The following is a 26,898-nucleotide window of genomic DNA, read 5'->3' on the forward strand; positions in this document are numbered from 1 at the left end:
TTCTGCTGGCCAGAGCGTAAAGAGTACAAAAAAGGAATGTTTTTAGAGACCTCTGTCAATAATCATAACCTGTGTTGTTTCATAGTGCTGCGTGTCAAAATCTGAAAGTTTCTTTCATGAGTGATCTATTACTTAATGTGCTGTAAAGAACATTTTATGACCTACAAGTACATAAAACCAATTATACTCACACCATCAACTCCAGAGTTGTTAAGTGGGAGAATTATATTGTTTAAATTAAGTCTTTTGTAAATTAAAAATTATTAGGACTGTTTTAAATGGAGTTTATTGTTCATAATGAATGTACTGTTCCCTTCTCTCTGTGCTGAAGCGAACATAGAGAATTTATGTTATATTCCAGTATATGTAAGATTAACAAGCATTAACATGCGACTATTTACAGTTTAAAGTATAGTCTTATTTATTAGGTAGCATTGTTTCATCTGTTATTGTATTGTTTCTCCTCTCTCTGTCTCAGTAAACAGTGGAGGTTGTGTGCAATCATCTACACAACATAACCTGAATAACTCCAGTCATGTTAGCTCTGTGCTGGCATTAATCAGAGCCTGGCGTATTAATGAGAGCGCGGCAGCTAGCTAATTACACCCATAGATTCTGCAGCAGCCCATTAAATATACAAATGACAGAATTAAAGAGCCCAGCCTCTTCTGATTAATCTTTAAATGGGGAAAAACTAATGATGTCTGTGCAAACTTTCCCTTCACACATTTCTCCCCCTCTCCTCTCAACGTCAGTGCCTGGCAATCAATCATATTAATTAAGGAAAAATAATTTGTATCATTTAACATTTCCCTCTTTCCTGCTCAGTTGCTGCAGTGGTGCTGCAGCAATGTACTGTATTAGACGTGTCTGGAAATTATCCAAGTCTATTTGTTCCTGCATTCATTTTTTTCTTCTCTTTTTTTTTCTCTAAACTATGTTTGTGATGTTTCATCTCTCTTCATTTACTGTGGGTTGTAGAAATACATCTGGATTAGTGGAAAATGTGAGCAGGCCATCATCCTCTTTCCAATCGGCCCATTTCAGGCTCAAATACTGAAGAATTACAAATGAGGAGAGAGGATTTTATAATCTGTTTAGAACCAGTATCCTTAATTCAAAGATGAACAAGACGAGCAGGAAGTCACATTGCAGCGCTTTAGGTAGAGACGCATTACAGATAAGATGAATGGACTAACTTGCATTTATGGAAACAAGCACTTACAGGGTATTCATATCACAGCATGATTGCATATGGTTATAATCCTGTTTTATCTAAAGTAAGATTCAGTGTGGTAAATATTGACCTCAAGTACCCTAAATTCATTCAGCATTAAGAAGCATCGTTAATCACAAGTGGGCAGACTTATCATTATGGAAACATCCACTTCTATCACAATAATTGCACATGGCCAAAACAACCTATTTGACCAAAATTATTATAGTAAAGTGGCCATAAAAATTATAAGTTAAAGGGCAAATGTCATCCAGTTTTCCATAGCGAACCATCTTGATATTAATTAAGATATAATATACAGAATATTGCCCTTGCTCACAGATGTGACCTTAATTCATATGTTACAGAAAAAAGAAAGGCTGAACCCAAATAAACAATTTATGGAAACAACTACTAATATTGCTGGAATGATGCATAATGTAGATGGAGAAAAATGATCAGCTGTTTCCTACAGAGAGCCCATCACCATCATCTGAAACATTAATACTGCTCATATTTCAATAAAAAAGTTTTTAAGACTCCTTTACTCTTTTTTAAATTTTGAAATGTTGATTAAATGAAAATGTATGGAATCTTGCATCATGAAACTGAACAAAAAAAGACTACAGAAATTTACTGTTGTCATTGTCAGAGTTACTGGGTTTCCATAAGACATCAACGATTGACGAGTCTCTCCTCTGTGATCAATTGACTCTCGAGGGGGCATTACACTGCATTACATTCATAATCCAATTTGGCTTTGATTTGTTCGCTGTTCCATGCGCTTCGATGGGAATAATTGTCTGTAGATGATGCTATTAGTATTGATGGTTGTAAAAGGGCGATGGTTTGAGGACTGCCGACACATTCATGGTCCAGAATAGATCCGGTCTGAAAGTGATTGTCTGATCCATTACCCTTTATGAAGGAGGAGAGTGGAGGAGATGAGAGGCACCTCTCAATAGCAAAAATCATCATCTATTTGCCGGCAGTACTCAGAGAAATCTATTTATCTTTGTGCTGAAGGGGCATGGGTAAGATCAGAAATCATCATTTGTTGATCTGGGATAAAAATAAAGTGTTCAGAGAAAGCAATGAACAAGAACCAGGAACCGTGAGCAAATATAAAGAATAAAAGGTAAGACAGCTGTTGGGGTTTCTTAACATTTATCCAGATTAGCATTAATCCAACAGTACACTGATCTACCATTCAGCGCCAGTACGTTTATACAGCATAAAGTGGGGGTCAGAGATGTGATGTGATTAGAACAAAAATCTGATCTGTGATCTTCACAAATTATAATCCAGAAAAGGTTTACTCGCTACACAAGATCTGTTTCGGCCACATCCTTTGTTCACACTTGTATCGTCATAAAAATTCAAAGTAGGCTACCTCCACTGAAGAGAACACACAAGTTACCCTTTCTGAAGAAAGGAGACTAGTGAAGAGGTAAACATATCAGCATTTATTTATTTATTTCTATTTATTCATTTTTGCTTTTTCCCTTTTATGTAATAGGACAGATGAAGCGTGAAAGGAGGAGCGAGGGGGGGATGACATGCAGCAAAGGGCCACAGGCTGGAATCGAACCCACGGCCGCTGTAGCAAGGACAATGGCTTTAGTACATAGGACGCTACTAGCTACTAGGCACCTCAACACACAAGCAATTATATAATCTCAGTGTTTATATTAAAAGACTTACTGATTGCTAAGTTTCTTTTGAAATAAAAAATAACTAAAGATTTGTATGCTGAAAGTATAATGGTGATTTTTTTCAATACAAAACAAATACAAGTAAATATAAAACAAATATAAGACATATAAATTGACTAGTGTGTGTGTACTGTAAATGACTTAGGTTGAATGACTGATAGCCCAACAAAATCAACAAACACTGAATTACAAAAAAATGTGGTGTAAAACATGGTTTGTTTTCACCTCTAAGGCAAGTCACAAAATCAAACACATTTTTATTCTAATAAACAAATCATTTTAGGTTATTACTGTGATTTGAATACATTTTTCTATCCTTTAAGGTGGCTCACCTCTCCAGATACACTCCTTTAATTCTTTCTCAATTTCTATGTGACCTTCAAAGGGCATTGGCAAAAACAGTATTTTGTATTAATCACTCAGAAGCAATCAAAAATGCAATCTATGTGTGTGTGTGCATGAAAACTGTTGTTAATCTCAAAGGCCACTAAAAGGTCACACTAAGATCCTGCGGCTCTTATCAGTAGTTGGACACTGACATACTGTTTGAGCTGTAAACTCCTAATGTTTCAGATGTAAAGTAAAAAGTACATGAACTGCCATTTTGTGGGTGGCAAACATGTTTGGGTATTTTAGATGAAACAAGATTATGTGACCAACACAGAGAGCTTTGTTGACTCAATTACAGCTGATCACAGTCACATAAGGATTACAGATGAAAACTTTGAAGTCAGGAATTTGTCACCAGTTTCAGAAAACTGATCTGCTGACAGATATATAGCTAAAATTTTGACATTTGATCATACAGTTTTAACATGAATTGAAAAGGTTTTATTTATGACCTAAATGTAAAAATTATGTCTACACAGAAAGACACAACTAGTGATATAAGGTTTGTGCAGGACAGAGAAGTAATCTCAAGTGGCATCGAAGAGCTTTGCCCGCTCAAATCCCACTGATTAGTATCAGCAGTCATTAATTATGAGCGTCAGACTGGGTGATGTTCTCAGATGAAGCAGAACATGTTTGGCTGTGCAGCTCAACCCTCTAATGATGCTGGTAAACAGAAAGATAATTGTCCTTTAAGATGACTGGGGAAGTCATTCTAACGGAATGTCACTAGAAGACTGAGAGTGCAGAACGATCACTGAGCAACATGAAAATATACCAACAAACACAGCATGTATGTATGTATGCATGTGCACATACACTCGCATGTACGGCACACAGCAACACAGACAGGCATGCTGTCCATTTTCTGATACAAACACAGACATCTGCATGTACCTAGATATACTTTCTTACCTGTGAAGTCAGTGTTGACAGGAAGGGTGTCACTGGGAAACTGGTAGTAACTGTTTCCCGAGAATCTGGTTCCTCTGACAACAGGACTTAACGGGTCGGAGAGAGAGACGTCTGTCTTCTCCACCTGAAAAAATAAATTATAATAATAACAACAACCATGAATTAAGGTTAATCAGGATAAGCATGTAAACAACATGCTAAATTCTATGAAAATCATACACTTGTTCCTTTGTTCAACTTCACATTCAGAATCACAATAAATACATTATTCTACAAGTCCAGGTAAAATTACACCACTAAGACTCTAGAGCTAACAGCACCAAGATGCTGTGTTTTGAGCTAACAGCTAACCTCAGCGTGCTAACTAACGTGCCCCTAATGACAATGTTAACATGCTGACAGTGATGGGAATGTCATTATTTTGCTGGTATTCACTCATAAACCCATGTATTAGACAATTTGTAATTTTGACCTAATGGTGGCGCTAGATGAAAAAGCCAGGGGATTATCATGGGTGCTTGAATGTGTTCAGTTTCATGGCAATCCATCCAAAAAACATAATGTGAACCTTATGGTGGTGCCAGAAGAAAAGTCAGATGACCACTGAAATTTGGACCGTCAAAGACTTCTGCATTCTGTTGAATTCTTATGCATCAATTTACGTTTGAGATTTCAGTATTTATGTGATGTAAAACAAAATTCAAGAGCCAGGTGACAATTAAAAAATACATATATAAAATAATTTAATGCAGTAAGGCTCTCAATTTAGGTAAGCCCTGAACTTCGATAGCTTATGTGTGTTTCAGCAAGATTTCTGTTCATGTGTAAAACGTTCTGCACAATGAAAACAGATCCCACATATCTGGGTTCTCTGCAATTTTGAGAAAAATGTGACATTTTGAGGGAAAAGTCGTAATATTATGAAAAAAAAATGTCCTAATTTTACAAGAGTATAGAGGTGCAGGGCTGAGTCCTAAAACACAGAAATGAGTAAGTATTCTGGCACTGCTAGATCCCTTCATCCTGAAGTCAATGGTTTTTCTGATTGAGTTTTTGGCTAGATGCCTGAAATACCGTCTGTGGTTAACATAGCTCTGTTTCTCTGCTGATATCATAGCCCAGTATCCACTGCAGACTGTCTGACAGACACGTAAACTAGTTTGGGACTCTCTCTGGAGGAGACAAAGTTTAGAGAGGAAGCATGTGCAGCTCTTTGTCTGAGGTGAAGACTGTTTCAGTCCATTGTCTATAGTGAGTTAGACACCTGTGTCTTTCGTATCACTGAACAATCAATGTGTTTGATACTGGCACCATAACGTTAAGATCACAGAGGACAAAGCACCTGTGACACGACAGCCTGAACTGTCTTATCCGCTTCGAGCTCTATCCTCACGTCCATCACTGTATGTAAATGAGGCAAGAACAAAGTGAACAAACATCGATAGAAACAATTTCTCATCCAGTGGAAACATGAGGGACTTTACCCTTTGTAGAGCCAAAAGAAATTATAGGCTAGTTAATTTAAATGCAATTAATATCAAATTAGTGGTAGGGAAAATTTTAGGTAATCAAAAAGGTGGTAGGGACATATCTCCACTGTCCATACCATAAATTAGACACATGAGCATGGTGAAAACAGTGCTGCATTTAATTTCTATTGACCTGTCTAGCACACATATATAGGCCATGTATGGTTATGAGTATTTTCTTGTCAACACACACACACACACACACACACACACACACACACACACACACAAACAAACAGGGCAAAAAACAACAACAAAAAAAACCAATGCCAACTGGCACTGACTGTAGTTAAATATTCTTGCCAACCTGATATAGTGGGTGTGGTCCATTAAGTTGGGCTGGGGGCTCCCAGGTAATCTCCATGGTGGTTTCATTCACTGGATATAACTGAGGTGGGGACAGTCCTGTTGGAGCTACGGAGAGAATGGTAGGAACTGAGAGACTGAATGCCAACTCAATGCATATAAAAACATTTCCATTATTTTAATTCTATTGTCATTATACGTGGATCTGTGAGCTGCCTCCATACTTTACAACAGTGCTTTGTTTGTTAAATGTATCTATATTGCAAGCACATTGAAAAATTTGAACAATGTGCCACCGAACATACCTAGAAACATTCTCATGTTGTGACTGTCAAAAAATGCTTTTGTCAAAACATGTCTTCTGCTCATTTCTCTCATACCTACTGTACAATATATCTAGAGTGCACAAATGTCCCATTTTCATTTAACAGAGGGTCAATTTAATTTCCTTCTTTCACTTTAGATGTTAAATTAAATGTCCCTTTGAAACATACTGAGCCCTACTTGAGCCGTAGCTTCAACATGCATCATAAATAAATCAACCGGAGACTGGCTGATATGGTGAGAGGAGATATACAGGAATGGAGAGAGAAACATAGCAAGTGATGGAGTGGTGCAGAGATGGGAAAGATGTGTGTGCATTAAGTGTCATTCCATCGTTGTGCTTCTGTGTGTGTGTGTGTATGTGTGTTTCAGTAATGGTCTAAATGGTCTGTGGTAGGAGTAAATTAGCTCTCAGTGACATGCATGCGGACCATCTTCTAGTGTGAGTTCTAATAGAGCTCTTAAAAGGGAAGTGGACAGCTTGTCTAAGGCGGCTCATCTTGGCACATCAAACCATAAATTACTGCCAATCGATAGCTTACCAGTCTATTGAAATTGAGCTATGGTGACATTTAGAACACTGACTGTGCCACACACACATGCACATGCACCTTGTTTTAAACAGTAGTGTACATCTTTGAGGTATTAAGGGTTATTTTTTTTGGTTAAGCCAAAGCCTGAATGAAAGTGTTTATATTTGTGTGTTTGTGTGCTAGAGGCAGATGCTTAGAGATGAAAATGCAAAAATGTGGCTGCTTCAAGATTAAAGGAGCTGTCTGCGACATTTAGAGCATATCTATAATCCAGAGTCTGAGCTGGGATTGTCTGCATATGGCTCTCATCATGGAGGTGGCTTAGCCTACGGTGCTGACAACTGCAACAGTGCTGTCAGAGCTAGCCAGGGGGAAAACTGAAGGGTGGGCATTACGCTTTCATGACGACGCCATTTTCAGCAATAACTGCCTGTATGCACCATATGAGCACAGTGCAGAGTGGCAGCAATTCACTAGCCAGTGGGACAAACACACAGGGACTCACATGTACTAAAATGTACGGGTAGTCAGACTGTCAAACATATCAGCAAACAGAGAAGCTACGATTATAACACACGCATAACTTAATTCTCTGATCAGGATGTCATTACTCCATTACATATTTACACAACAAATAGTTATTTGCTGCTAAATTAATCTTGTTAATGTTGTATATAGAACTTTTAAAGTAGAGAAGCTGATATAACGTTGAATCTCTACCTGTGGCAGACCTTTATCTTGTGAAAAACTAAGCCTTGTAGTTTCTGTACAAAAGGCAACGTAAGCTTCCCACTGCATCGGGGGCAAGCAAGGTTTCCAGGCAAAATGGACCACGCTCTGCTGGTTTTGAGGTTTGATCAGACTGGACTGACCTCAGTGAACTTAAATGTCCCTGGGTGACATCTGACTGTGAGACTTCAGCGTTACTGATGGTATTATACCTGATTCATTCACCCTAGTAGAGCTATTGTCACCAGTGAGGGCTGGACATCAGTTAACAGGGAGTGTGTGTATTTCACTACAGAAAAGAGGAGTTTGTTTCTTTCCAGATTACTCCAATTCTCATTTGACAATGTTGTTATTGTTAATGAGGATACTTTCAATTTAACAGTAAAAATCAAAGTACATGTTCTTCCTACTGGACTTTTGTGTCTGTATGCTATCAGTGAAAAGTTAAAAGTGAAAGTGACACTGAATAGGCCTTGTGCAAGAAGCCTTCTACAGATTTATCCTTCAGTGGCAAGTATGAATATTCATCCATTTTCTTGCATCTTAACTTGTCTCTTAGGTACAACCCGACATTATAGAGTGAAATTCTTATTACTATACTACTTATTATCTATTATCATTACTCTCCAACAGCTGCCTCACAGATGTTGTAACGTATTTTCTTTGCTCAATAATATAATGCCCAGCATTAAATAGTCCTCTATCCACCAAACTTGCATGTCAGAGAAAAACACTACAAACTTTGACAGACAGATGGACAAAAGAATGTGCGTGTGTGTGTTTATGGGTGCGTATTTGATCGATGGGTTTCTAATGCGCTGTAGTCTTTGTGTATCACATATCAATTTATTGTATTAGCTTGTTAATTCGCTGAAATGCACTTGACACCATGACACATTCAGTTTGACGAAAGCCACTTGCCACATCATGCGTGTGTTCAAACGCACACATGTACACCCACACACAAGGTTAACAGTCCAACAGAAAGGTTAATTTTAGCTGCCGACATGGTAATGAAGCAGCTAAATCATGGGCCAGCTCCCAGGAGCAATTGTGCATGTGTGTGTGTTTTCTGTTTTTACAGCGACTGACATGTCTTAACAGGCTCTTAGCGTACAGTTACACCACACACACAAGCACACCACTTATTGACATCACGATCCCTTGCCATGCATATTTCTCTCCTCAAGAAGGGCCTCAGGCCAATTATGCGTAAATCAATAAAGTTCCTGTTCTGTTGAGTGGTGTTACAGTGTGAGTGTGTATGTGTGTATGTCTCTCTGTGTGTACGTCTTGTAGAACAAGCCTTTATGGATGTAGGATACATAAAACATCACCATCAGCCCCTGATTAGCCACTCACTTTACGTCTTGATCGATAACTTTGTGGAAAGACACACACATTGAAACAATTGCGAATGCATCCGCACACATGGACGGAGAGCTCTTTCCTTGTGTCGTTACGTCTGCCTCAATGTGCACGCTAATGTTCAGTCATGTGCTTTGGTGTAACTCCAGTGGTTTCGCAGATGCTCTCTGCTCACTTACAGCAGATGGTAGCTGGCTCTAATGGCCCAGCCTTATGTGTGGTAGATTTATCAGTGCATCAGGACCACGCTCAAGTACACCCTACCAGGAGTGCCACTTGATGTGAGGATCGTTTCCTCCACAGACAGTTTCATTCAGGAGATATCACAATATTTATTTCATTTCTGTAAAATACATTCTAAGATCAAGTTTAATAACCTTTCAGACAAATCATACATATGCTTTTAGCTTGTCTTCAGCTTTTCACTGAAAACAGGGGGCGAATAAGGCTACAACTTCTTGTGAGGAGAAAAGCTTCAATATGAACATACTGATTAAATACATTTAGCTCTATGAATTTTACATCAATAATATATGTAGATTCCTTTAAAAGAAATGATAAAATAAATCTTAACTTTCTATTTTTTGTACCGGGACTGTTTGGATTTCTCTCTGTGGGGTAAAACTTGTGATTCTGATGCCGTAGAAATTGTCAAATAAAACTGAACTAAAATAGATGTATATCGCAATTATGACCAGACAAAGTCAGTTGAAAATATTTAGACTTAAACACCTGTGGTATGATGTTTTAATATGTTATTTCTAAAACTCATATCACTGTAGAAAATGGGCAAGAGCAAGCAAAATCTTGTATGGTATTAAAATGTACATAAATTGAATAAAAATCTACAAATATCCCAGTACAGCACATATAAATGGTCCCAAAAAACAAACTAAAAAAAGGACGGCAACAGCTTTTCAGAACTTTCTTTTATCTCCTGATTACAGCTCATCTGTTCCCTACTGTTGATAGGTTACAGAGGAAAACTGTTTAAATACACTAACAGTAACAGGGTTGCCGCACATCCCGATAGCTTCGATTATGCTCTAAAAATTACTATCTAATATTTTCTGTGAACTCTCGAGATGATTTTAAACTGAATGAGGAAAAGTGATAGGAGGTGTGGAGCTACAACAGAAGCTCAACACCCAGTGGAGCAGCACATGCTATGCAAATAGTGTTGAGATTAAAAAAGAAATCTGCCAAACGGCATATGCCATTATCATTTCTTATAGTTGAAACAAGGGACATCTTTGGCGTTGAATGAAACAAAATGGTGACAACAGATGTGGCTGTTAAAAATACATTCAAAAAGTCAACTGGGTACAATAAGCCATATTGTATTGTACTGTATTACAGTCAAGAGAAGTCTTTGGAATCACTTGAAATAAACATTGCCGCTGTGTCAACAGATGTAGCCATTAAAAGTACATTTAAAAAGTCCACCGATTACAATATGAAGTATCATTCATCACAATAAACACAAGGAAGGACTTTTTGAGAATTGTATGAAATGAAAATATTCGCTATGTCAACAGATGTAGCTGTTTAGAGAATGTTCAAAAGCTCAAATCCCTGAGCAAGTATTTATAGATGAAAGGGTCTTTTTTTTTCCCCCACAACCACTCAGCGCACCCATTGTCTATTCACCTAAAAGGATAAACAAAACAAAAACAAAACAGAAAAAGACATAAAATGAGCCGGAGGAGTAGAGACCATAAGTGAACAGATGGAAAAGTGTGTTGGAGGGTCATGTGTGTGTGTGTGTGTGTGTGTGTGTGTGTGTGTGTGCGTGTGAGCAATATGTATATTACAGAGTGATTCATGTTCCTCAGCTGCCATGTGCTATTCTTCTGTTTAAGTGAAAGCAGCAGGTAGAGATAGAAGTGAAGGATGGATTGAGTAAAAAAGTGAGAAAGCAACAGACTGTCAGAAACTGACATAGAGGCAGTGAATAAAAATTCTCTAAGTGTGTGTGTGTGTGTGTGTGTGTGTGTGTGTGTGTGTGTGTGTGTCATCCTGCACTGATCAATTAGTGCTCATCTTGGTCCCCTAGATTTGTGCCTGAGTTATTAAACACAGCTAATTCATTCTACTTCCATAATGGTTATAAATCCAAAAGAGAGAGACACACTGTATGTGTGTTTCTGTTACTGTGTGTGTTTGATTCATGGCCAGCAGGAAGTGTGTGCTACGCCACATTTTTCTCCTTGTAATTAACAGTAAATTGTTTTTACTGCCGCGCGCCATGAATATCCCCTCTGGTTAACACGACCAATGCTGTCGCCACTCAAGTACCCAATGACTGACTGTGTGCTTTTGGATGCGTGTGGGCATATGTCAGAGGCTCGTGTCGCTGTTGTTATGAAGGGGAATACCACACAGTTAAAAGATTAAAAACTGCAGATATTATATAAAATTAAACTGCTATTATCTATCTATATATTGTGTGGATAATATATTGGGACTATCAGCTTTCTCCTATGTTCACAAGCTGATTACTGTTGTGATACCAAATGTATGTTTGTTTCTGTTTGACTGCATCCATGTGTGTTTGTGTACACATCTTTTTGTTTTACCTGCTGGTAGGGTCCGTCCTGTGCTTGGCAGACTGGAAACACAACCTGTCTTTGTGCAGAGTGTTACAGTGAAGTTGTACACATGGTAAGGCTTCAGTCCTTTCACCACATAAACAGGCTGTGACGTTGGTCCCACCCTATGTAAGACCTAAAAAAAAGGCAGACACAGAGGGAATTAAAACTTGTTGTGGCAAATGTTTTATCTAATTGAGAAGAAAGGAGGAGAGAAACAGAAGCAAGAAACAGAACTTATACATATTCACCTCCGTCCTTAACTTCATACACACACTCTGATATCAGTGATTTAAATTTCAGAGTTCCTGACACATGAAATCAAATCACAATTCATTAAATCGTCTGGTCAGTTAAAAGTGTTTGGGGCATTGCATATTTGTTTAATCTCCACCTCCAGAACTTTGCTGCTGCTGCAGGTGAGAATATTTTATACATAAGCATGGTGAAACCTAAGCTGTACTGAGAATGAGCTAGTCCACAGCATTTACAATAAAAAAAATAGAGCCTTTATACCTTGACTTCTTGCAATTGGTGCAACTTTTGACTCAACTGACAGCTGTAAAGTTGTGTTGTTGGCCGCTCATTGCAGTATGTGCAAGAGCATACCAGCATGTGTGTGTGTGCGTCTTACCTGACTAATAATGGGAGGAGCATAGGGATTGTTGGTCTGTTCAGTGAGCAAGTTGACCCGATATTCTGTGATCTGCCCTCTGGCGATGATCCCTTGACCCTCAGCAGTGCTCCACAAAACTTTGAGACTGGTGGATGACAGTGCAGACACTTCTGGAGGAGCTATCCACTCTGGGACTGGAAGCAAACACACATCACACGCCATATTCAGCCATTGGTTTATGTAATCATTAGCTAAATCACTTACACATTATTAATGCATATTTGTAAATGAGAAATAAATCACTTGATGAGATATCACACGTCTGTTAAAGAAACCAATAACTATTAAAGAAATTCACTGGATGGAGAAACATACCTTTTCTTTAAGACTGCGATTTGACCAATATATAAAATATTGGGAAAAAATGGACCATATACACAAAGGGATGTAACCTATTGACTGTTAAGTTGAAAAACCCTGTTCAGTACCATTGTGTGGCTCCTACCAACCTCTTTTCCCCACCCTGTTTTTTTTGTTTTCTTTTTTTCTTCTTGTTCTCTTCCCTACAACTTGAAAACACCAATTAAAATAAAGATAATAAATCAATAAATATTGTAATCAATTTGACATTCAACATGTCAACCTACAGTTTGCCTTCAAATATTCAGAAAAAACTAAACAAAAATTTTCTCTCATTTCTTTAGTTTGTAAACAACAACAGTAACTCAGAGGGAGATTCAGATTGTGTGTGCAATATTAATAGTTCATCAAAATGAAATCTACCACAAATTACACATTTAAACAACTCCCTGGGGCATCGGTGGCTTAGTGGATAGAGCAGGCGCCCCATGTACAAGGATGTTGCCGCAGTGGCCCGGGTTCGACTCCAGCCTGTGGCCCTTTGCTGCATGTCATTACCCCTCTCTCTCCCCCCTTCGCGCTTGACTGTCCTATCTATAAAGGCAAAAATGTTTGGACACACCTTCTCATTCAATGCGTTTTCTTTATTTTCATGACTATTTACATTGTAGATTCTCACTGAAGGCATCAAAACTATGAATGAACACATGTGGAGTTATGTACTTAACAAAAAAAGGTGAAATAACTGAAAACATGTTTTATATTCTAGTTTCTTCAAAATAGCCACCCTTTGCTCTGATTACTGCTTTGCACACTCTTGGCATTCTCTCCATGAGCTTCAAGAGGTAGTCACCTGAAATGGTTTCCACTTCACAGGTGTGCCTTATCAGGGTTAATTAGTGGAATTTCTTGCTTTATCAATGGGGTTGGGACCATCAGTTGTGTTGTGCAGAAGTCAGGTTAATACACAGCCGACAGCCCTATTGGACAACTGTTAAAATTCATATTATGGCAAGAACCAATCAGCTAACTAAAGAAAAACGAGTGGCCATCATTACTTTAAGAAATGAAGGTCAGTCAGTCCGGAAAATTGCAAAAACTTTAAATGTGTCCCCAAGTGGAGTCGCAAAAACCATCAAGCGCTACAACGAAACTGGCACACATGAGGACCGACCCAGGAAAGGAAGACCAAGAGTCACCTCTGCTTCTGAGGATAAGTTCATCCGAGTCACCAGCCTCAGAAATCACAAGTTAACAGCAGCTCAGATCAGAGACCAGATGAATGCCACACAGAGTTCTAGCAGCAGACCCATCTCTAGAACAACTGTTAAGAGGAGACTGCGCCAATCAGGCCTTCATGGTCAAATAGCTGCTAGGAAACCACTGCAGAAGAGATTTGTTTGGGCCAAGAAACACAAGGAATGGACATTAGACCAGTGGAAATCTGTGCTTTGGTCTGATGAGTCCAAATTTGAGATCTTTGGTTCCAACCGCCGTGTCTTTGTGAGACGCAGAAAAGGTGAACGGATGGATTCCACATGCCTGGTTCCCACTGTCAAGCATGGAGGAGGAGGTGTGATGGTGTGGGGGTGTTTTGCTGGTGACACTGTTGGGGATTTATTCAAAATTGAAGGCACACTGAACCAGCATGGCTACCACAGCATCCTGCAGCGACATGCCATCCCATCCGGTTTGCGTTTAGTTGGACGATCATTTATTTTTCAACAGGACAATGACCCCAAACACACCTCCAGGCTGTGTAAGGGCTATTTGACCAAGAAGGAGAGTGATGGAGTGCTGCGGCAGATGACCTGGCCTCCACAGTCACCGGACCTGAACCCAATCGAGATGGTTTGGGGTGAGCTGGACCGCAGAGTGAAGGCAAAGGGGCCAACAAGTGCTAACCACCTCTGGGAACTCCTTCAAGACTGTTGGAAAACCATTTCAGGTGACTACCTCTTGAAGCTCATGGAGAGAATGCCAAGAGTGTGCAAAGCAGTAATCAGAGCAAAGGGTGGCTATTTTGAAGAAACTAGAATATAAAACATGTTTTCAGTTATTTCACCTTTTTTTGTTAAGTACATAACTCCACATGTGTTCATTCATAGTTTTGATGCCTTCAGTGAGAATCTACAATGTAAATAGTCATAAAAATAAAGAAAACGCATTGAATGAGAAGGTGTGTCCAAACTTTTGGCCTGTACTGTATATATATATATTTATATTTATATATATACATATATATAAATCAACAGACAATTTCCCCCTCTTGAGTTGTTTTTTTTCCACCTGGACCTTTATGCTCTGCCATTTCTCCTCTAATCATCATGCTGTAACCTGTGACAGGCTGTTATGACACCAGAACTGTTGCACATTCACTTATATGTAGTTTTTGTCACGCCACAAGCATCACGTAAATTTACATTACCAGAGGTGTATGACAAGATCACTTGATGACACTGAGTCTGGTAAGAGAGAGGAGAGAGGGAGATACTGTGCTGCTGCCAGAGGAGCCACTGAGTGAGTTCCCTCTGCGCAGTAACTTGCTAAAAGAGTCTGAGAAGTCCAGGACCGTTGATGCCACAGTTTAATCCGCACTACTGAAGCAGCTTGTCTTTTTGGAACCACTGCGGAGTCGGAAATGCCTTTGCTTTGAGCCATATGAATTTTTCATACCATTTTAGAAATTACACTGGCATTATCGTGAATGAGATGATATGGCATTCCCCCAGTAAAAACGCTCATAAAGGTTTGGGTGAATTCACCTAAATTAGTAGACATAAACAACACAGCCAAAATAGCAATAGTGTAAAGAACTGAGAAAATAAGAATTTTACTTTTCTGATTGTTGAAAACCAGTGAAAAGGACTCTACAAAGATGCATTTTCTCTTAGATTATGAGTGCCTGACACCAAAACCTGACACATTTGTAATCTCTGAGATGTAAACGTTTAGACTACTAAACTCTATTGTTTTTCTTTGTTTCTGAAGCTTTCCTGTGACTGACACTTAAAACATCAAAAATGATCCTTTCACAGTGAGAAAATTAAAAATAAAATACTAATTTAGACATGAAAACACACCTTCAAAACCAAGACTTAGTGGATATTATGTGGCCTTAATGGATTTAAGTATTTCATAATTCTACGGTTGTGATAGCCACTATTACACGACAGATTAGAGAGAGGGACTCTTTTATTCTACTGTTGATGGCATCTAGCTGTGAAATATGCTGTGAAATGTGATTCATGGTAGACATAACCATAGTCATATTCTTTCTTTCTAACACAGTGCATGTACGTGCACAAACACACAGACACACGCTTCACATTTAAAATGGTGTTATCATATGCTTGTTATCCAGACACATTGCTTAGAGTGATGTTGGAGGCAATCGTTTAGTCCTAATGAGCCATATCATCTATTTGAAATTCAAATACCTTAATGAGTTTCCCCTCCCCCACACAGTTTTTATTTCCTCCCTCCTTCTTTTCCCTGTATTCCTTTTGACAAATGCCTGTTTTATTATTATTATCATTTAATGCAATTTATTCTTTTGTAATTTTATCCATTAGCAAATTTTTCTGGTGGACAGATTTAGACCAAAACATCCCTTGATCACATTACTCAGATTTCCGTCTATCATTATAACATTTTAGTATTTTATGCTGCATTCATCCACTTGAGGAAAAGCCAACAACAAAGCATTCACAAGCCAATGAAGGCCATCATCATAGGTTTCTTTGCCAAATGTGAAAAACTGTTGATTTCTCCTTTTTTTTATTTTTACTGTCTCAATATCAAATTTGTTATCCAGCATTGGGAGATGGAGCTACAGAATTTTAACATGAATAAGCATGACTGGTCAAAAACATGGCAACAGTCAATTTAAAAGTCTTAGCAAAGGGCGAGACCAGAAAGGAAATAGGCCTTAACTCAAGGTGTCTTAAAACAATCCTGATTAAACTCAGCTGAGGCATCCTGCACTGAACGTGACCACCATGTTCCATTCACATCTGTTAAAAGGGGGGCGAAGTGGCTGGATTTTAAGTGTGCAGTTAATGCAACGCATTACATTGTAATAATGGAATAAGTGTGTGATTGGTCTCGCTTTTTCTTTAGACAAAATTTAACCAGCCGAAATTACTTTGCTCAGCTTTAATGAGCCGGAACTCACTTGCTACCACTTGTAATTTTGATTTTGGCAATTGAGCTGCTTCTGTCTTTTGGCCTAGAATGGCAAGGAACCCAGGACTGCTGCTTGGACCATGGGTTGTGAGTGTTTGAAAGGAAAGGTGGATGAAGTACAAGATTTTTATGGAGCCAGCCATGTCATGGTCCTGGGAGAAACTCCTGCTTTAAACACTCCTGTAACGCACTCAAAAAAAAAAAAACCTTATTGACGACAAAAGTCATAAAGTCATCAGACTTCGTTGAATGTGTAATCAAACAGTAAATAGTAAATTGTAAAATTGCAAGGTTAATTGATTTACCTTTGCCTTTTGATTGAACTGAGATACACAGCATTGCTGAAAAACAAAAAAATCCATGTGACCTTAGTTTAACTATGATAATGATCTATACACACCTCCCTCCATGGTACGTGCTGCTGTCCAGTCTGATGTGACACTTCCTGCCAAATTAATGCTCACAACTCTCATCTGGTAGATGGAAAATGCCTGCAGATCTCTTACAATGGTACTGCTCTCTGGGGGTGAGACTGCACTCCTGTTGGTTAGCTGTGCTTCTGGGGAAGCACTTGGATCGAGCCAACCAGCACTGAAGAAGACTCTCTTTTCAACAGCAGGGCTTGAAAGGTTCTGTGACTCCACTGGTCCACGTAGAAAGACCTCATACCTTGTGATAACGCCTGTGCAGAAAGAAAAATAGTAAGAAAAAAGAGTGAGTTTGCAACAGATTTGCAATTAGAACTACAAGAAGCATTACATCGTTATTTGCAAAATTAAATAAGGGAAGCAACAATTGCAGCTACAGGATTTGTCAGGGAAACACTACCAGTTTTCTTTTTATATTCCAGATCAACTCTTTTAGTGAATTAAAAGTGCCAATTCAGCATGTCTATGATAAAAGAGTCAAAATATTGAGTGTGTATTAGAAACTGCAGCCCTGCTTAAGACTCATCCCTGATGCCAACAGATGAGACACAAGCCTTTGCCTGTGTTTGGTCTTGAAGTGGAAAACAGGCTGATAATGACTAAGTCCTGGCTAGTCCTGTTTGGCTCTCTAGTGGAAACCAGGCTATTGTCCTAATCTCTCATGCTCTATTCCACTTGTTAATAGGAAAATGACAGAGCTGGTTTAGGATGAGGACAGATCAGGCAACACCACAATACAAAAAGGGACTTACAGACCCACTATGGAATAGATGAGTGCCTAAATGTTGTTACAAGTTTAAATACAGACCAAATAAAATAAAAAAGAGAGGCCTAATCTGACGTTACCCAGTCTTTTTCTTTTCTTTTCACCAATGTCAGTCATGATACATTACAGTCTACCTTACCCTTTTTTTCTAAAGGTTGTGTTCTCCCTTTCTCACCCTTCCTCTATCAATATAGTGCATTTAGAGCAGTTTATACAACTGCAACATTAGTTCATTTGAATGTGTATGGCTGCAAACCTGCTTTAGGACTCCAATTTACTCGGTTAACATTTTTTGTAATTTAACAGAACTATCGAAAACAACAACAAAAATCCATACCTCACTACTTAATTTATCAGATGTTCAAAAACTGACATTCCCACAACACAACATTTTGATTTATTCAATATTTCTATTAATTTCATGTACATTTTGTCACAATGCTATTCTCTAATCAGTGTGTGTGTGTGTGTGTGTGTGTGTGTGTGTGTGTATGTCTGCTCGTCTCCCTCGCTCTGTTTAGGCACAACTGACAAATATGTGGAAAGAGTAGGCTATGTAATTTAAAGAACACACTTATTTGACCCTAAGTTTTCAACCCTAAGTTTTCTAAATCACTAGAATGAACATTGTTTCTAGTTGAAACTACATCAGTTCAAGTAAGATGACAGGGCGGGCTGAGTCAAAGAGCCTACCCAGATCAAATAGGGTGGAGGTGAGGACTGACACTGAAGTTGAATTCAGTTGAGAGCCATATCAACCATTCTTTAACTAATGAACTGATGACAGTGAAACTGAAAGAAGGAAACATGGAGAAACCCATGTAACAAGGCTGAGTGTGACACTGGGAGGGGTAAAGATTAACAGAGAGAAAAAAAACGAGAGACACAAACAGAGAGAGAAACCCAGGTTACAGGGCTTTGTATGACACTGAGCCTTAGAGCCATTACAAAGCTCTCTGGATTTAGCAAAGGCAGTTCCAGTTCAGTGCGCATTTCTGCGTGTGCGTGTGTGTGTGTGGGTGTGTGTGTGTGTGTGTGTGTGGGTGTGTAGAATTGTTAGTTGATTCTTATTCCTCTTCAATGACACAAGCCTAAAAGCCACGCTACAAGGCAAGTGTTTCATGTTAGTTAAATTTGTGGTGTGTGTGTGTGTGTGATTATCCCACTGTATTATTCATTCTGACAGTGACATGAATAATATATACATATTTGTTATGTCATGTAATTGAAACACTTCTAATAAACACAAAGTTTACATGTGCTGGTTTGGAATTTCACAGACATACGATGTGTATTTGTTTTCCTGTAGTTCTACATGTTACATCAGTTGTGCAGCATGCATGTGTATGTTGGGGGTCCTACCATTTGGCTGACTGGGGGGCTCCCAGGAAGCATGCAGTGTATGGGCTCCTGTAGCAGTGACTCTAGGAGCGGGTTGGTTTTGTGGGGGGGCAGAGGCTGTCAGAAGAGACAGTGGTGGGGTAGAAGTGCACCCCCCAGAAGAGCACGCCTGTAGACAAAGTTAGGATTTTGTCATTTTCATGCTGTAGGCTATACATGCTGAAAATATACACCGGCTGTGGCTCAAGCACATGCAGTTGCTTTACATATCTTGTTTTATTAGCAGTGAGGATATACAATACATATAGGCTATATTTTGCAAAGCGATGCAGGCACTAAAAACACTGGCAGCTGTTTGCCCACCTCCAGTATTACAGTGTATTGGGTGAAGGGCTTCAGACCGCTTGCCACAGCCTCTCTAGATAAGCCTGTGTAGTGAATGACAGGCTCTGCTCCACTAGACTCCGTGGAGGATAGCACAAACCTGTGGGAGACAAAAAATTACGATAATAAATTCCTCTTTTCTTCATTTTTCTCCATCTCTCTCTATCACTGCGATAGGTCACATGGTTTTGTGATGTGGTTCAGTTAAAAACTAGTGCTGTGATGTCATAGAGACTTAGGGGCCAAGATGTTTGGGGGTGTAGGCTGCAATGTCCCCAGTTTCAATTCAGATGCCAGGCTATTGTTGCAGGTCAACCACCCTCTCTATCCCCATATTTCTTGTTCATACACTATAGGTTAAAATGCCCCAAAATTAATCTTTAAAAATTTCTAAATAAAGAAAAACCAGTGCTAGTCTACCCATCCTGTGTCATACTGTCCATGTCTCTCTTTACCTTCAAACTTGACTAATCCTTTTCATTGATCCTCAGACGTCTATCCTCAGTCTTGACCCACTGTCCATAACTTCCCTCAGTATCCTATTCAATTATACCACGGATGCTCTCAACTCCATCTATATATCCACATTTTTCTCTCAAGTTTCCCATATGTTGTATTGTTCCTTGAGGGAAAGTAGGTTTAAGATAGATAAAATGTTTACTTATCTCCTTCCTCTCACTCCCTTTTCCAGCTGAACTCCTCACCAACTGTGGACAGTGCACATCCTTTGATTATTCACAGCCTTCCTAAAGTATACATTGTCCTGCTCTTATCTTCAATATCCATAAGTCCTTCACTTGGTTACTCTCTTCATCTGACCTTTCTCAGTCTTTTTCTTCTCCATTTCACTAACTGTCTGTTAAGTGTCACCATCTTGTTTGAAGGGATTGACAATTCTGAATGCTTCGTAACAAACTGTATCAGCAAGTCCCATTCAACAGGTCACTCATCCTAGGTGGCTACTTTTAGCACACGCCCTCAAGCTGTACTGGTACGCTGTAAGATGAATGATTTATGTTGATCATTACAATGTTTTTGGCAGTCAGCTTCAGCCAGAACCACAACAATCTGAATTTTGACTTCAGCCCATGGTGCTGTGCCTCTAAACCGTGCCCTCCTTTCCCCTTCTCACTGACCTTTCCACTGGGCCTGTATCGTTTCGTGGTGTGCTCCAGTTAAAGCTTGCGGTGGTTGGACTGGGTCGTCCCACAAGGTTTAAATGGAGCTGTTCTGCTTCCGGTGGTGCACCTAAAGTTTGGTATGAGGCTGATGCACTTGTTGTCGCCCCGGCCACATTAGCTGTTATAAGCCAGTAAGAGTAGTTGGTGTAGGGAATTAAATCAGTGTCTTCAAATGATTCAGGGCCTGAAAAAAAGGGGGAGGAAAGACGGTGGGAATGAGTCTGGAAAACAATGTTTGTTTCAACTGTACTTGAAATAAGAAGGAGATGAAAATTGTTTGAGAACCTGCGTGGATGCTTACTGAAAGGATAGTGACTTTGGATGCTATGCACTGACTGTCCATCCCTGATGAGTGTGTAGTTGAGTCTGTTTGAGTTTGGGGAGTCAGGTGGATGCCAAGAGAGACGAATGGAAGAATAACTGAGAGCAAGACCTACAGGTGCAGGTTGCTGAGAGGGTGCTTCACGGACAGAAACAAAAACCGTAAAAGAGATTAACAGTGATACATACAGACTAAACAGATTACATTTTATAATTTTACAGGGACAAACAGTTTATAATTAGAGTATGATGCTTTGGTGTAAATGTGTTACCAGAATCAGCAATAATTCAGCAAGTACCTCAAAATCAGACTGCACAGAAATAGTTTTTACATCACTGATGTTCTGAATCTTTGCCGCTGCTTTAAGAAATAGTTCTATTATAAATGTATTGGCGTGCTTGCCAAGAGTTAGATGAGAAGATTGATACCACTCTCATGCATGTACAATAAGTATGAAGTTGCAGCCAGCAGCTGGTTCACTTAACTTAACACAAAGACCAAAAACAGGTAGAAACAGCTAGCCTTTAAGTCAGTGTGTGTGGATTTGGGCTTGTGTGTATATACATATATATATATATATATATATATATATATATATATATATATATATATATATTTGTGTGTGTTAGCATGTAAAACAGACCTTTACTGCACCCAAAGTGGCTCTCAGGGTCAAAATGACTCGCTCCAGGTTGACATGTATCACACTTGTCTCCAGTTACCAGCAGCTTACACACACACGCCCCTGAGTCTGGATCACATGAACCATTGACACTGCCCGCAGGGTCACATGCACATGGCTGGCATCTGGTCAAGCAAAGAAGGAAAAAAGAAACAATCCTGAAGATGTTTTGTACAGTTCCCAATTTTCATTCATGGCAACACTCATCTGATTGAAAACAACGATACTTAAAATAATTACCAGAGCCTTTTAAGACCCAGGTTGGATAAGAAATTGTACCTTTTGAACAGCTAATGATTTTCAAAAAAAAGAATCAGTCATCCAGATGCTGTCATTGACATACGGCCTACTTCTGGCTCTGTGGCTGGATAATTATGTTGTTGAAAAATATCATGCAACACAGCGGTTTAAATAATTTGCTTACCGTAATCAAGTAGTCTGCGTATGCTGGTCATTTTGTTTTTTTCATACATGACAATATTATTTACTGTAGAAGTTCATACAGTAAATGCAATTGTTTGGGTGTGGATGTTTGGCCAAACACAGAAAGAAAATGCACTTTAAATGTATCTGAATTAGTGTGCAAGTGTCCAAAGACAACTTGTGACTGGGTGTGTGTGCCTGAAAGGTGTTGGGTCTTCACCTTAACACTGTTAGGGAAACCCCCACTCCCGTCTATCCCACCCATCATCATCATCCCCAAACTGTAAAACTAACTTCAGAGAAAATTCATTCCCCTCAGAGTTGTCAAAATCTGTGTGTGTGTGTGTGTGTGTGTGTGTCTGACAGTGTATGTGTCTGGGTCACCACTGTGGTGTTACCCTCACTGGGGCTGGGCAGCGGGTGATCATCCGGCCAGCCACCTCACACCTTTACACACAGTCACATGCACACACAAACACACACACACATGATCTATGTGCTTGTTGAGGGGTTGTTTGGCTCACACTCATACACACACTACACTGACATAGAGAGTAACACCATATAAACCCTATTACTGTCACTCACACGCACACACACACACACACACACACACACACACACACACACACAATCCAAGTGTGTTTTTCTTTCTTACATATACTCTACTCACATGCTCCCTCTCCCTCTCACTCACACACATACACACACACACACACACAGCTACACCTTCTTTATTGCTGTGTGAAAAGCCACAGCCTCTTAACGAGCCGCAAATTTGTCCTGTCAACTGGTGCTCAAACACACACACACACACACACACACACACTCAAAAACACACAGGTACAAATATACACACACACACACACACACACACACACACACACAAAAATGCCATAGTGACTCGACCTTCACTCCATTCCCAAGGAGAAAGAAAACACCAACATCACACCCATTCTCTCCTTTTTCATCAGCCTCAAAGTACAGTGTGTGTGTGAAAGAGAGTCATTCATGTGTGTTTAGTAACATATAGCATGTTTAACAAACAGAGACATGCAGGGAACTGTGTGCAAATTAACCATCATGTGTCATGTAATAACATTAGAAATAACTTTAAAAGATGTTTAGATCTCAATAACACAAATCATATGTTACTGTAGGTTTTAGAGTATCAGAATATTACATACGTAATCCCTTGTAATAAAATTCTGTGTGTAAGTGAATGTGTGTATGTGCCAATATCTAATCCCCCCAGACAGAATTACCATCATATTTCCCTGTGATGAAGTTAAGCACTTCTCTGACCCGCTTCTCCATGGAGACACAGAGACACAGGACTACATCAGCCAACCACACCCACATCAGTGTGTGTGCGCGTGAGTGTGTGTGTGTATGTGTGTAAATTCATTTGTGTAGAGCCTATTGATTGAAGGGGGGAGGATAAATTACTTGATGATATTTAGATGAAGAAATCCTTACTATGGAGCGAGTCTGGGCACAAGAAAAGCATTCAGCAGTAACAACCCAAGACTTTATTTGTCATTTGTTTTAGCGCAAGGAAAGAAAATAAGACAGGAAATGGTGGAATAAAGGAGGACAGAGAGAGAGATAACAGAGAGAAATATCATTCATTTACTGAGTATTTAATGTCTCAACTTGATACCCACACACAAGTCAAAGCTTGTCGGGATCTCCCATGTGCCAAAAATCACCTCTTTCATTCAGCCTAGTGAGAAAAGAACAAGCCGGTGCAAGAGCGTGAGGTTCGGACAAACTTTCCACGCTCAACATCCATGGACAGCGGCCGACTTGTATCAGTCGCGTGACAAACTTATGGTCCCATCCATTAAGTTTGAGAACGCACGTGTGTGTTGTGCGTGTGTGTGAAAGACAGAGAGAAACAAACGGCAAGCCATTGATGATCAGAGTGGTTGGTTGATCTCCACGCCAATCTAAACTCCCTTCCTCTGGGTATTGACAAGTATTTCTGATGGTGACTAGTGAGGGTAGGACTGTTTAATTGACTAGTTGACTACTCACACATATCCCTAGTCAAGCCATCCCCCATCCATATTTTTTTTCTGAAATTCTAATTATTCTGCCATTTCCTTCCCATCGCCTCCTCCCTAATCTCTTTGTTAGGTAAACTCTTTATCACTCTGTTGTTTTTCTCCCTTCTTCAATCGTTCCATCCCTCGCTGCTGTGAGGAGATCTCAGCCACAGCCTGAACATAGGGGAATACAGCTATCAGGCAAGGTCAGCTGACACACACACACACACACACACACACACGAACATAAACACACACAGTGGACCACCAGTCAACAGTTTGTGGATCATCTATCTGCAATGACACCCTGATGAGAGGAACTTATGTGTGTGTGCGTACCAGCACTGCGCAAGATGTAACGTGTACAGTTACATTTGTGCATTCGTGTTTCAAGTTGTGTGTGTGGCGCTGTGTGTGTGAGATAGCCTGCAGGTAAAGACATGAGCGGTAAAGGTCAAAGCAGCTCTTAACTCATGTAAGTCATATGTCTGCCAACTAATCTGTAAACTGTCCTTACAGAGACTGCACCTGCTGGTGTGTGTGCTCGTTGGCGGAGCAGCGCACGTTTGTGTGTTTGTGTATGCGCAGGTGGTGCAATTAATGGATAAAAGCTTTACAGGATGAACAACCTGCAGATATGATGTTCATCTGTGTGATTAACTTTCTGTGAGTTACCTGCCCAGGCCAGGGTTGAATCCGAAGAACATCTCACGACACTGGTCACAGCGTAGCCCTCCCACTGAAGGATGGGCACACACACACTGTCCGGTCTGGCTTTCACATCCACGCTGCGATGCTCCCATTGGATGGCAGTCACACTCTGCACACATACTCTGATCTGGAGAGAGGTAGAAGCCTGGACCGAGACAAACATAAAATAAAGAAACATAATGAATCTGACTGCTTGTCTGTCACTTTATTAATCTGTCTAAAGTTAGGGCTGAGACATGTATGCAGGTTGGGGCTCGGCAGTATATGAATATGGTAAAACTTAAATTAATAGCCTGGGCTACTGTTCGCTTAAATCACTGAACTCAACTGGCTTATATTTGAGACAGGCATCTATATAAGACAGGCTTTTCATTCCTTTCACACGAAACTGCTTCACTGCAAATATGGGATATACAATCAAATTGTTAATTTAAACCAGTGTGAAAATTTTGGTTTTAAATAACACATCAATTACTAAAGAGTCACCACTATTTTTGTGTCTCCCTTCTTTCCCAGGATGGTAAATCTGAATGAATTAGTCATTGGTGCCCATGGTTTCAGTAAAATGACCAGGCTAGTAAAAGGGACTGGGCGTTTAATTGAGACTAATTGGGATTTTTATTTGAAGTTTTACGATATTATATCAATATCGTGATGAGACTAGTCGTAGCTTCGGATATTGTAATATCATAAGAGTTGCCTTGGTTTTAAAGGCTGCATTACAGTAAAGTAAAGTGATGGAGTTCTATTAACTTACCAGACTGTCATAGCTATTCTATTATTTGCCTTTAACCACTTAGTCAATAAATCTACATTACTGCTGATTATTTAGCAAAAATTTCATTGTTAAAATATTTTGTGAGAGCACCAACAGTCAACCCTACAATATCGCTGCAATGTCAATATTGAGGTGTTTGGTCAAACATATCTTCATATTCGATTTTTGCTATATCGCCCAGCCCAACAACAGGAGGATTTATTCTTGGATTCTTCTTTTTTTTTTTTTCCTTGTTACTTTCTTTAATATTGCATTTATTTCAAACACCTTTAAAATCAAATTCACATGACAATCTCTGAAATAACAACTCAAGAACATCAGTTGTTTCATGTCCAGGTTGTGCTCTGCAAAATTCTTACATATGATGTCACAAATTTCATCTGTGGTTTCATCCAAAGTTATTTACTGATCACTATACAGTTAACTTGTCACATTTCCATACAATTTCTATACTATTCTCTAGCTAAAATAAATTAAATCCTATGTAGTTGGCTGAATTTCCTCGTATAAAAAATTATGAACAAGCAACCATACACGTTGCATATTTAACAGTGTCTAATATGTTCTCTTTTTCTCGACAGCATCTGATTATATGGTGTTATAGTGTTCCACATGACATCCCTCATATAGCAAGTAGTAAATCAGTGGCTGATTTTGGACGTGGCCTGGTTCAATTTTGAGACAACCATATTATGTCCCTCCAAATAAGCATTAGAGGGTGTTGTTTGCCATTTATTTGTAATAAAATTTAACACAAAGCCAATACGTCTGTGTGGGGTTACATTAAGCACTCTGAGTTCTTAAGTACAAATCAATTCAGTTTATTTTCCTCAACGCTAGCAGTGGCTAATAAACAAATTAGATATTTAATTTAGCCACTCTGACAGGGAATTTGCAACAGCATGTTTACCATGTCATGAACAGGCGGTTTAGGAAATTAAGAGGGGAAATTTGAGGATGGAGCTCGGAAAATATAATGAAAGAATGGGATTAAAACATTTGGCAAAGTTGTACATCTTTGATACCTCACCATGGTACTGATCATTGCCTT

The 26,898-nt window shown here is 39.3% G+C and overlaps 1 protein-coding gene across 1 annotated transcript in view; it reads right to left on the bottom strand.

The window, feature by feature from the left end:
• The window catches only part of ush2a (Usher syndrome 2A (autosomal recessive, mild)), a 256,938-nt gene that overhangs the window by 165,311 nt on the left and 64,729 nt on the right, over positions 1 to 26,898 (bottom strand). Inside the window, exons 18-28 of the mRNA XM_078160648.1 lie at positions 25,034 to 25,214; positions 21,846 to 22,009; positions 21,182 to 21,340; positions 20,836 to 21,064; positions 19,679 to 19,799; positions 19,337 to 19,484; positions 17,181 to 17,462; positions 12,251 to 12,426; positions 11,605 to 11,752; positions 6,073 to 6,179; positions 4,237 to 4,360 (exon numbers count right to left, since the gene is read on the bottom strand). Of these exons, the coding sequence (XP_078016774.1) occupies positions 4,237 to 4,360; positions 6,073 to 6,179; positions 11,605 to 11,752; positions 12,251 to 12,426; positions 17,181 to 17,462; positions 19,337 to 19,484; positions 19,679 to 19,799; positions 20,836 to 21,064; positions 21,182 to 21,340; positions 21,846 to 22,009; positions 25,034 to 25,214 (1,839 nt within the window). The remainder of the gene's footprint in view (positions 1 to 4,236; positions 4,361 to 6,072; positions 6,180 to 11,604; positions 11,753 to 12,250; positions 12,427 to 17,180; positions 17,463 to 19,336; positions 19,485 to 19,678; positions 19,800 to 20,835; positions 21,065 to 21,181; positions 21,341 to 21,845; positions 22,010 to 25,033; positions 25,215 to 26,898) is intronic.

This window comes from Epinephelus lanceolatus, chromosome 2 (assembly GCF_041903045.1).
Source record: "Epinephelus lanceolatus isolate andai-2023 chromosome 2, ASM4190304v1, whole genome shotgun sequence".
Lineage (NCBI taxonomy): Eukaryota > Metazoa > Chordata > Actinopteri > Perciformes > Serranidae > Epinephelus > Epinephelus lanceolatus.